This window comes from Cryptomeria japonica, chromosome 8 (genome assembly GCF_030272615.1).
Source record: "Cryptomeria japonica chromosome 8, Sugi_1.0, whole genome shotgun sequence".
Taxonomy (NCBI): domain Eukaryota; kingdom Viridiplantae; phylum Streptophyta; class Pinopsida; order Cupressales; family Cupressaceae; genus Cryptomeria; species Cryptomeria japonica.
Genome location: NC_081412.1, coordinates 6,596,132 through 6,609,521, shown reverse-complemented (window position 1 = coordinate 6,609,521; position 13,390 = coordinate 6,596,132). Strand labels below are relative to the sequence as shown.

Genomic DNA, 13,390 nt, shown 5'->3' with positions numbered 1-13,390 from the left:
TAATTTAATTATTAAATTCAAATAAAAGTCTTGTCAAGATCCATTTTGCTGCAGGCATAGCCAATTCCCATATTCCTACCTAAAACTAGACAAATTCATGATAATACCTATTGAATGGTGATTTTTAATTTAATTATTTAATTCAAATAAAAGTCTTGTCGAGATCCATTTTGCTGCCCCCATAACCAATTCCCATATTCCTACCTAACACTAGACAAATTCATGATAATACCTATTGAATGGTGATTTTTAATTTAATTATTTAATTCAAATAAAAATCTTGTTAAGATCCATTTTGCTGCCGCCATAGCCAATTCCCAGATATTACCTATTTTTTTTTTGTTGTACTGTTCTGTCGCGTATGTTTTCTCTTGGAAAATTCAAGGAAGGGGAGACAACGCGTGCAGAAAGTTTTCCACTAGAGTTTTTATTTCTACCGTAGGGCTAAGTTTGCCGTGTATTCTGGCAATACGTTTACCATTCAATAGGTCTTCCACGCACTATTATTTCTACCCCTCTGTTCTTCAGATTTCTGCAGATCTCGCCATTCTGATCAAATCCCCAGACCAGTTGTGTTCATTAGTCTTGCTTGTTTCATTTTGTTCCAATGGAATCAGCTACGCAGCTTTGCAATGCTTTTGAGGGAATTGCATCTTCATCTACATCTGCATCAAACAAGGTCCGCTACGAAGTATTCATTAATCATCGGGGCGTTGATACCAAGCATACTCTGGCCACTTCTATTTACAATGCCCTCAATGGCATTGGACTTAAAGTTTTTCTGGATGAAAAAGAGCTTGAACTGGGCGATTTCATAACAGCTGAAATAGAAGAGGCCATGCGCACCTCTCTAATTCATATTGCCATATTTTCACCTAGATATGCGGAATCTCCCTGGTGTTTGGCAGAACTGTCATATATGCTCAAAACCGGCACCACAATCATTCCAGTGTTCTACGATGTTGAGCCCAGTGATCTCCGCTACCTGAAGAAAGGACCATTTGGCGCTGCATTTGCGGAGTATGAAAAGAAGAATAGATATACGACAAAACTTGAGGAGTGGAAAGAGGCGCTATCCAACATTTCACTCCGTCATGGCCAAGTTCTGAAGGGGAAATCTGAGTAAGTACCCCTTCTCATATCATATCATACTTAGGTACCCACTCTATTCTAATTGTACCATGGAATCATTTTTGTTATGCAAATCGATATTCATATTTACATTAGCAAATCGATATGTTCTGATTGTTGTCTTAGATTTCCTTGATTTAACAAAACTTTGTACAATGTAAAACTCGTGACTGTGATCTTATCACCATTGGGACTGCATAGATTGTGTTGGCTGATATAAAAGATTGCTTGTGGGTCCGTGTGCTTCAGGAATGGCTTGTGGATCCTCATACTCTTATGCCTTCCTACTGTTTTAATTCTATTCTTGGACTGCAAAATTAGTTCCCTTTGACATTGCCAGTGAAAGCAAACTCAGATTTCACAGTCAATCCTAATTTGACAAGCATAAGAAAATCAGTATGCAATGGCTTCAGAACCCTTATTTCTCTTTGTGCTTTGTCTATCATTCTTTGAAGGATTGCCTCTAACTAGGATTTACTTCTCGAAAACCCCTCTCTCACTGTTACAAAACACTGGACTTTTACTGTGAATGGCTATTATCTTCATGATTTTCATACTCTTTTTGCATACCCTGTACTCTGGCATAATTGACTGCTATATTCCATTTCAAACTGTATCTTGTCATACATATCTTCCATTTCAAACTGTATTTTATCGTACATATCTTATTGGCTTAAAATTTTATTAGGTATGTGTTCACTATGATTGCTCTGAGGGAGGTTATGATGACTATTCTCATCATAGGTTAGTAACTCTTATTTTCATGAACAACACGTTTATTAGGGGAAGAGCACCACTAGTTGAGCATGTATCAATTGTTGTGAGGGTTGTTGATACCTTTTGTTCTAAAAGTTGAACAAATAAAACCTATTGTTTGAAACATAAAATATCATTTTTTGTCAGGAAATGTACCAATAGTTGTTAAGAAATGTACCAATAGTTGTTAGGAAATGTACTAATATTGTAAAAAGTAACCAATCAGGTGATGCCATATCAGCTGCACAACTATTGGGGCCTCTTTTGCATGCCTATAGGTCTCACTTTTTTTTTGGGCTGTTTTGGACACCTTGGCAAAAAGCATGCTGATGTGGCACCATACTTGATGATGTGGTGCTGAAAGCTTAGTTATAAGTAGGGGACTTGCCAAGTAAGCTACTGTAAAAAATTGTAAGTGATTTGGAATTTCCACGTAAGATTTTGAGAAGCGCGAAGATAGAGTGCTCAACTACTGGGACTCTTCCCCTACTATTTGTCACTTTAAACTTCTGCAACCATCTCCATGTCTTTATCATTTCACTGTTTTGAAAGAATGACTGTCTTTCTGGACTTTGTCTCAGTCATATCATTGTTGTTTGCTGAATCTTCGAGCTCATTATATGCTGTCCTATAAAGCTGCTATACCCTCTTTGTCAGTGCATTACCCTTTCTATTGAACTGTCATTTTTCTTTATTTCATCTTGAAACCCTTACTCTCGATGCTCCTTGTATCTCTCACCACTATTATTTTGAGAGTTACCTTATATTGTCTAGGGCTATATTCAATCATTCAGTCATGGCTTGATATAAACCCTATAGGGGTTTGAGGGCAATCTTGATGAAAATATTTCTCTTATGCTATTTAAAATCTCAAAGGTTTTATATTTCTATAAAATTGTGCCCTTTTGCATGACTAAACTGTAGATACCTTGTGACTTTTCCTCCTCTTAGAATGTTATAGATCAGGGAAACAAGCTTGGTGAGATAGGAGGCAAGTTTATAGATCAGAAAGTCCATGGTATCCATTATGGGCCTGGGGAATACTTGGATTTTTTGGACCCCGTTAATGTAGGCTGTGACCTCTTTGGTCAGGATAAGACTCCTTTAAAAAAAAAAAATAACCCTTTTGATATGATATAGTACAAGAGTTTGTCTTTGGTAACACATAAGATATATTCTTTAGATTCAGTGATATCATCTATTCATTGTATGTTTACAATACCTTTCTTAGGTCTTCTACATGGTTTGCTCTATTTTAAGAAAATAAATTATTTAGAAAAATTCAAAATTGTAGACTCAATTTTGTATATTGAAAAATGAATATTGTGATCCTAAGGTGAATATTAGTCTTAAATTATCTATTACAGATACCATGACACTTCAAATTTACTTACATTCACTTGAATCATTTCTTCTTCCTCTATCAATTTAAGTACCATTATTTTTATTTATATTTTTCCATTTTATTATCACAATAATTCATAATATCAATACCATCAACTTATTTGTTTAGTAGTGTATGTTTGTGAACATGCATATTATTAAATTTGTAGACCCTCCTTAAGCAAAATCTCTTTATACAAGTATATATATGAAAAGTTAAAAAACAATAAAAAGTATAAAAATTGTATTTATAATCATATTATTTAAGATTATAAATACCAATCTATTTTGAAATATTATTATTAAATCATAACAATAATAAAAAATAACATTTAATCAATACAAATAATAATTTATCATTTCACAAGGCCACCTTACCGAATGCGCCCACTGCATACGGTATGCTAATCTGACATAGTATTGGAAGTACGACAAGTTTGTGTAGTCTCTTGAATTTGTCTTTTTGTACTTAAATACTAACCTTTTCATTTGGAACTCTGTTCAATCAATTATAATCTTAATGATATCATATTATATATTATTTCAATTGCCCACGTTAAGGTTTTTTTTATTAATAAATACAACTGCAATGTGTAAAACTAGTCATTAGGGTAATGTTCTTCATAAATTATAATAGATATTACATATCAATATTAGTTATGTTATCAATTTGTTATTTTTTAATTATTTATATAATAATTATAAGATATACTTAATAAATGATAATACATTATATATTATTTTAAGTTAATTGGGTTCATTATTAATTAAGTATTATTCTTTTTGATATAATATTCTATATTATTATAATTATACAAAATGATATATTATAAAAGTATTATATATTAACATTATTTAAAACATTAAAATATTAATGTTATTTTATTTAAAGTAAAATTTAAATTAATCATAATTTTTATTTGTTAATATCATTTTTTTAAAATAAGTAAGAGCAACTCAAGGTTATAAAGCTTATAAAGCTTATATTGATATTCAAAAAAGTTACAAAGTTGATTTACTATCAAAAATCATGAAAATTTCCTTTGTCTTTTCCGCTTAACTCCTTATTAAGTATTACATTTGTTTTGGGCATTCCAACTATTCAGTATTTGTTAATATCGATTTCTTTTTTAATTAATTTTCATATATTCATTTGTGTCTTCCCCTTTTATGTTTCCCAATGTATCCATCACTCTATCTCTCACTTTTTTTATCCTTATCTCTCCTTCTCTTCCTACTTAATATATTCATTTCTCTATTCCCCTGCCTAGATTTACTAGCAAAAATTATAAAAATTTCCTTTGTCTTCTTCACTTAACTTCCTATTAAGTATTACATTTTTTTTGGGTGTATAAACAACTCAATATTTGCTAAAATTAATTTTATTTTTTATTAATATGAATATATTTATTTTTTCTCTTTCCCTTTTATGTTTCCTAATGTATCTAGCACCCTCTCTCTCTCTCTCTCTCTCTCTCTCTCTCTCTCTCTCTCTCTCTCTCTCAATATATATATATATATATATATATATATATATATATATATATATATATATATATATATATATATATATATATATATATATATATTCATTTATCTATGTACCTATTTTCATTTATTTATATATGTACCTATTTGTCTATGTATCTCTATTTTCATTCTTATCTCTCCCTTTTTCCCTATCACTCCATCTCTCTAATTCTCTCTACCTCTCTATTTCTCTCCCTCCATCTACCTATTTCTCCCTAACCCATCTCTTTATCTTTCATACAATTTCCAACTCTCTCTATTACTTGTCTCTATCACCTCCTTATCTCTCAATCATATCCTCTCTATCTCTTTTTCCCATCTCCCCCTCTCCCTCCATATATCTCATTATATCTACTCTCTCCTATTCTCCCTATCTCTTGCTCTATATCTCTTACTCTCTATCTCTATATATCCCTCTCTACCAATCTCTACATATCACTTCCTATATTATCTTCATCTTTTTCTCTCCATCTCCACTTCTTTCATTGTCTCTTTTCTCCCTCTTCCTCTCTCCTTGCATCTATCCCTTTATATATTTATGTATCTCCCTCCATCTCTATTTGTCTATCTCTAATTTTCTCTTATTGTTTTTCCCTCTGTCTCCTTCACATCCTCTCTATATGTTCTTGATATAAACCCTATAGGGGTTTGAGGGCAATCTTGATGAAAATATTTCTCATATCCTATTTAAAATCTCAAAGGTTTTATACTTCTATTTAGCTATTTCATTCAAAATAGATATGCTTTTAGGAACCATATAAACTCATGTTCAATATAACCTCAAGATCATAGAGGAATGATGAGAAGATGCACACCTCCTTTGAGACTAAAGACACAAGTGCCCTTTTGCATGACTAAACTATAGATACCCTTGTGGCTTTTCCTCCTCTTAGAATGTTATAGATCAGGGAAAGGAGCTTGGTGAGATAGGAGGCAAGTTTATAGATCAAAAAGTCCATGGTATCCATTATGGGCCTGTGGGGAATACTTGCTTTATGGACTTTTTGGACCCTATTAATGGAGGGTGTGACCTCTTTGGTCAAGAAAAGCGTCCTTTTAAAAAAGAAAAATACCCCTTTGATATGATATAAACCCTATAGGGGTTTGAGGGCAATCTTGATGAAAATATTTCTCATATCCTATTTAAAATCTCAAAGGTTTTATACTTCTATTTAGCTATTTCATTCAAAATAGATATGCTTTTAGGAACCATAAAAACTCATGTTCAATATAACCTCAAGATCATAGAGGAATGATGAGAAGATGCACACCTCCTTTGAGACTGAAGACACAAGTGCCCTTTTGCATGACTAAACTATAGATACCCTTGTGGCTTTTCCTCCTCTTAGAATGTTATAGATCAGGGAAAGGAGCTTGGTGAGATAGGAGGCAAGTTTATAGATCAGAAAGTTCATGGTATCCATTATGGGCCTGCGGGGAATACTTGCTTTATGGACTTTTTGGACCCTATTAATGGAGGGTGTGACCTCTTTGGTCAAGACAAGCCTCCTTTTAAAAAAGAAAAATACCCCTTCGATATGATATAAACCCTATAGGGGTTTGAGGGCAATCTTGATGAAAATATTTCTCATATCCTATTTAAAATCTCAAAGGTTTTATACTTCTATTTAGCTATTTCATTCAAAATAGATCTGCTTTTAGGAACCATATAAACTCATGTTCAATATAACCTCAAGATCATAGAGGAATGATGAGAAGATGCACACCTCCTTTGAGACTAAAGACACAAGTTCCCTTTTGCATGACTAAACTGTAGATACCCTTGTGGCTTTTCCTCCTCTTAGAATGTTATAGATCAGGGAAAGGAGCTTTGTGAGATAGGAGGCAAGTTTATAGATCAGAAAGTCCATGGTATCCATTATGGGCCTGCGGGGAATACTTGCTTTATGGACTTTTTGGACCCTATTAATGGAAGGTGTGACCTCTTTGGTCAAGACAAGTCTCCTTTTAAAAAAGAAAAATACCCCTTTGATATGATATAGTACAAGGGTTTTTCTTTGGTAACATATAAGATATACTCTTTAGATCTAGTGATATCATCTACTCATTCCATGTTTACAATACCTTTCTTAGGTCTTTAGTGATATCATCAACTCATTCCATGTTTACAATACCTTTCTTAGGTCTTTCACATGGTTTGTTCTATTTTAAGAAAATAAATTATATAGAAAAATTTAAAATTGTAGACTCAATTTTGTATATTGAAAAATGAATATTGTGATCTTAAGGTGAATATTAGTCTTCAATTCTCTATTAGAGATACCATGACACTTCAAATTTACTTACATTCACTTGAATCATTTCTTCTTCCTCTATCAATTTAAGTACCATTATTTTTATTTTTATTTTTGCATTTTATGATCACAATAATTCATAATATCAATGCCCTCAACTTATTTGTTTAGTGGTTTATGTTTGTGAACATGCATATTAAATTTCTAGACCCTCCTTAAGCAAAATTTCTTTATACAAATATATATATATATGAAAAGTTTAAAAACAATAAAAAATATAAAAATTATATTTTATGATTACAAATCCCACTCTATTTTGAAACATTATCATTAAATCATAACAATAAAAAATAACATTTAAACAATACAAATAATAATTTATCATTTCACGGGGGCCACCTTACCAAATGCGCCCACCGCATATGGTATGCTAATCTGACATAGTATTGGAAGTACGACAAGTTTGTGTAGTCTCTTGAATTTGTCTTTTTGTACTTAAATACTAACCTTTTCATTTAGTACAATTAATTAAAAAAAGTGAACTCTTTTCAATCAATTGTAATCTTAATGATATCATATTATATATTATTTCAATTGCCCACGTTAAGGTTTTTATTATTAATAAATACAATTGCAATGTGTAAAACTAGTCATTACGGTAATGTTCTTCGTAAATTATAATAGATATTACATATCAATATTATTTATGTTATCAATTTGTTATTTTTCAATTATTTATATAATAATTATATGATATACTTAATAATTGATAATATATTATATATTATTTTAAGTTAATTGGGTTCATTATTAATTATTATTATAATTAGGTATTATTCTTTTTGATATAATATTATATATTATTATAATTATACAAAATGATATATTATAAAAGTATTATATATTAACATTATTTAAAATATTAAAATATTAATGTTATATTATTTAAAGTAAAATTTAAATTAATCATATTTTTTATTTGTTAATATCAATTTTTTTAAATAAGTAAGAGCAACTCAAGGTTATAAAGCTTATATTGATATTCAAAAAAGTTACGTAGTTGTTTTACTATCAAAAATCATGAAAATTTCCTTTGTCTTTTTCGCTTAACTTCCTATTAAGTATTACATTTGTTTTGGGCATTCCAACTATTTAGTATTTGTTAATATTGATTTCATTTTTAATTAATATTCATATATTCAATTTTGTCTTCTCCTTTTATGTTTTCCAATGTATCCATCACTCTATCTCTCACTCTTTTTATCCTTATCTCTCCTTCTCTCCCTACTTAATATATTCATTTCTCTATTCCCCTTCCTAGATTTACTACCAAAAATTATAAAAATTTCCTTTGTCTTCTTCACTCAACTTTATTAAGTATTACATTTGTTTTGGGTGTATCAACAACTCAATATTTGCTAAAATTAATTTTATTTTTATTAATATGAATATATTTATTTTTTTCTCTTTCCCTTTTATGTACCCTCTCTCTCTCTCTCTCTCTCTCTCTCTCTCTCTCTTTAATATATTCATTTATCTATTCCCCTTCTATTGCTCCCAATGTACCTATCTGTGTATGTATCTCTATTTTCATTCTTATCTCTCCCTTTTTCCCTATCACCCCATCTCTCTATTTCTCTCCCTCCATCTACCTATTTCTCCCTAACCCATCTTTTTATCTTTCATACAATCTCCAACTCTCTCCATTTCTTGTCTCTATCACCTCCTTATCTCTCAATCATATCCTCTCTATCTCTTTTTCCCATCTCCCCCTCTCTCTCTATATATCTCATTATATCTACTCTCTCCTATTCTACCCATCTCTTGCTCTATATCTCTTACTCTTTATCTCTATATATCCCTCTCTACCAATCTCTACATATCACTACCTATATCTTCATCTTTTTCTCTCCATCTCCACTTCTTTCATTGTCTCTTTTCTCCGTCTTCCTCTCTCCTTGCATCTATCCCTCTACATATATGTATATATCTCTCTCCATCTCTATTTGTCTATCTCTAATTCTCTCTTATTGTTTGCCCCTCTGTCTCCCTTAATCCTCTATATATCTTCTTATATCTTTATCTCTCTATCTCTTTATAACTATCTTCCTATCTCTCTATATTTACCTCTTTTCTTTGTCTTCCTCTCTTGCTCTATATTCATCTCTATCATTATCTTCGTCTCTTACTCTATCTTCATCTCTATTGTTATCTTCCTCTATCTACCTTTATCTCTCTCTCTCTCTCTCTCTCTCTCTCTCTCTCTCTCTCTCTCTCTCTCTCTCTCTCTCTCTCTCTCTCTCTCTCTCTCTCTCTCTCTCTCTCTCTAGATCTCTATATCCATGTCTCTTTCTATCTTTGTCTCTCCATTTTTCTTCCTTCCTCTCTCCCTCTATCTCTAACTCATTATATCTTTATTATGTTTATATTTGCATTATTTTCTCTCTTTTCATAATCTATTTTCAATCCCTATGTTATTACACTTTTTTCATAATTTTTTATTTTGTATTTACTGATTATTTAATATTTTGCAAATCTATTTATTTACATATTTTCAATAATGCAAGTTTAATGTATAGTTTTAAAATATTTCAATTAGATTTATACTAGCCAAAATTAATTACAATTTTTTTAAAATTTATTTTGTTTAGCTTAACTTGAATCTATTTTTGTCAAACTTGAATATGAACACAAATCTTGTGACATGATTCTACATAATGACATTAAAAGTCAAGTGCATTTCAATAGACACATATGTGAAGAGTATAACAAGACAAGATAGCTAATTTTGAATCAAATAGATTGGATATGAATATCTAGAAAATCAAAATGCACTGACACTTTAACAACATATTTAACCTATGTGTTACGGAGATGCACCCTTGGCCCTTAGATCCATATCATTGTCACTAATAAAATTTTGGGTACGTTGGGATGGCAAGAGATGTCCTTGAGTGTCCCCAAAAAATCTTCAAAATTTCAATAAAAATTAAAAACATACTATTACAATAAGAAATGTTGTAGGATGTTTGGTTCTCCCCAAGGAAAATTGTGACTATTGATATATTCCTTAATAATCATGGGAATGGCTAAATGTCACTAATGATAAGAAACCTTTTTACAATGTTTAAAAAAATTACTTCATGACACTAAAATAATATTGTTTTTAAATTATTTCTTGAATTTGACTTTGATGAACTTATATAATTGTTGATCATTATACACATGTTTTAAAGTTCATATCATCAGATATAAATCTGAATAATAATATATTTATTACTATAATACTATCGTCATTGTTGTCACTACTGTCTAGTTAATTTTATTTCTATTATATTTTTGTTATGATATATTTATTATTGCCATACTATTGTCTCTATCTCAATTTTCATGTCATATTAAACTCAGTATTAATTATTCTTTTAAAAAAATCTCTCTTTCTCTCTATTTGTATATATATACACATACTACCATACCTTGCCATCCCCCCAAAAATGGCCTTTAGATTGTTATCCTTGAAATGCATCGCTTGCCATTCTCATCCATGTCCACATTCCTGAAACACTATTTAGCATATCATTTAGCTCTTTCAAAGTTATATAATTACTATGCCATGTAGCAAATGAAATCCATTTTTTTTCCATTTGTTGGTGCTCACATCATTAGTTATCCTTATTACATGCACTTTTCATACTCTTTATCTTGCTTATTAGTTACTATTTAGAAATATTTTGGATATGCATATAAAAATGATACCAATTTATTAGCTCCAATGAAGGAACTAATAATTGCTCTTACAAAATCAAATTAAATATAACAAGAAAGGATATGAGAGAATAAAATAGAGTAATTATTGACAACAATTTTAACCCTAGGGGCCAGAATTTACGGAAACAAACTCTAGCAAAAGTGAGGCAAATAGTGACCCTTTTCTACTATCTCCAATGAAAAATATAATCTTAGGTCTCTTGGGCCCAAAACAATAATTTTTTTAACTTCCCTAAGATCACTTACAAATTTACAACAATTTTTGAACACTCTTTTTCGATTGTGTTTATCAAAATACATTTCTCTTGTTCACTTTCACTTCGAAGTTAAAACACTTGAATCCAAAAGTTCACTTTAAATCCACCAACTTGAATTAAATGCGTTAAAGTGTGGATCCAACTATTTTATGTATGTGTGATAAAACTACTACTTGGTGCAACTTGGCGTTTATGAAACTTCCACTTTTTGGAACCAATAGTTGTGTAGATAGCTATTGAGAGCTTTGTTGCACAAACATCATTTGCTAAATAGTCTTCCAAATACTACATGTACTACACAAATTTATCCAAAAGAGACCATTTTTTTTCTTAATTGACATTCCACACCTCTTCGGCATACGCATTGAACACCAAGGTGCAATTGCTAGTTGTAAATATATTCATACATTATTGACACTAAACAAATTCATGATAATATCTAATATCATAGCTTTGATTACATTAGACTCAAATATTTCTAGGGGTTAAACTTCTTGATGAAGTAATTTCATACCATCTAAATTGACACATTTTTTCCTTTATATTGCCATTTTTTCTCCCATCTATAACCTGAAACTTCCTTTATTTTTGAGACAAATGTTTATATTTTTTACTTTATTTTATTTAACAATATTTATTCAGCATAAAAAAATTACAATTTTTTTTTATGCCAACTTGATTTGGATCTCCAAAAATTCCCCCACTATATGAACATAATTGTTAAAAGAAAAATCAGCAAATATAAACAAAAGAAAAGGAACTTGGGTCATATGTAGCCTCCCTTATAAGCCAACTAAGAAGTTGGTATAGATAATACATATCTTAGATATATATCTCTTCATGTGGTAATATGAAACATATTTAAGGATATACCTAGTTGCATACACCCAAGAAAAGTTATTGTAAAGACTACATATCCAAGATTTACATTTCTTTATGGTACAATATGCAACAATAGTAAAATTACTAACGCTTCACTAAAAAATAAATAAATGGAATGAGTAAAGTCACCAACAAGCATGAAGAGAAGGAAATGCTTTTCTCTTGTGAGGTTCATTCTTTTCCCTTCTATACCTTAAGTTGTATTAATTAAATTTTTTTGCCTTAAAATGAAATTGTAGAAATAACAAGTAAATTGAAATTAACTCAATTAACATTATAGCTTTTCTTCACACAAGGAAATTATAGACACATAAATCATCCACTTATAATCATACTTGGTTTTATTCCCTTCTAGTGTTACCAATCATTAACTAAGTTTTCCAATTACCTTCATAGCATTAATTAAATAAATTCAAGTCACATTTAAAATAATTTTAATCATTTGTCTCTCTTTCTTCTTAGTTCACCCTTGATTAAATAAATCAACATTTATTCAATTAAGTTCACCTTTCATATCCCTATCCTTAAAATATAAAATAAATAAAGCTTATTTATTTAATTCCCCTATTTTCTAGTACAAGCCATTAACTAATAAATGTTGAGCTTTTGGACAAGCTAGGACTTGAACCTAGCACCTTCTATTTGTTGTTGGAGTGCTCTACTATTGAGCTACTGGCCCCTTTGTGGCAAATCCATCTTTGGTTTGGGTGGTTTATGTTCAACAACCCACCTTAAGCCACTTTGTAGATGCTTGGGGCTCCTCACTTGGCCTAGCTCTAATACCATGTTGTGATTTTGGACTAGCTAGGACTTGAACCTTGGACCTTCCATGCTGGAGTGCGTTACCACTGAGCTACTAGCCCCTTTGTGGCTAGTCCATCTTTGGTTTGGGGGTGGCTTATTTTCAACAATAAATCTAGGGGCACATTCTTAAGCATGCTTAAATGATGATCAAACTTGCATGCATTTGTCACATCGATCCCACATTTCCAAAAAATTCTTATCAAATCCACATATCCATTCATTTCTCCAAGAAAATCCTCACCTTCACATATCTTCAATTTGTTTTTTTTTTAACTTCCAATAGATACCATTGTTACAAGTGTGGTTGTCGTTGCACCAAAAGATCAACCTGTTAATGCCCGATACAACCACTAGACTTATATAATCCACAGGAGGCGGTTAAGCCATGTCACAAACCCGAGCATTGTGCTGCACAACACAAGGAGACCAAGGGTGCACACCTTGTAACAATCCCCCATAGCTCTGATACCACTTGTTACAAGTGTAGTTGTTGTTGCACCAAAAGATCAACCCGTTAATGCCCGATACAACCACTAGAATTTTAGAATCCACAAGAGGTGGTTAAGCCATGTCACAAACTTGTGTGCTGCACTGCACAACACAAGGAGACCAAGGGCGCACACC

The 13,390-nt window shown here is 31.0% G+C and overlaps 1 protein-coding gene across 1 annotated transcript in view; it reads left to right on the top strand.

The window, feature by feature from the left end:
• The first annotated feature begins 336 nt into the window (after positions 1 to 336).
• Positions 337 to 13,390, top strand: part of LOC131857350 (disease resistance protein RUN1-like) — a 28,939-nt gene continuing 15,885 nt past the window's right edge. The window contains exon 1 of the mRNA XM_059209784.1: positions 337 to 1,122. Within this exon, the coding sequence (XP_059065767.1) occupies positions 608 to 1,122 (515 nt within the window). The 5' untranslated portion in view covers positions 337 to 607. The remainder of the gene's footprint in view (positions 1,123 to 13,390) is intronic.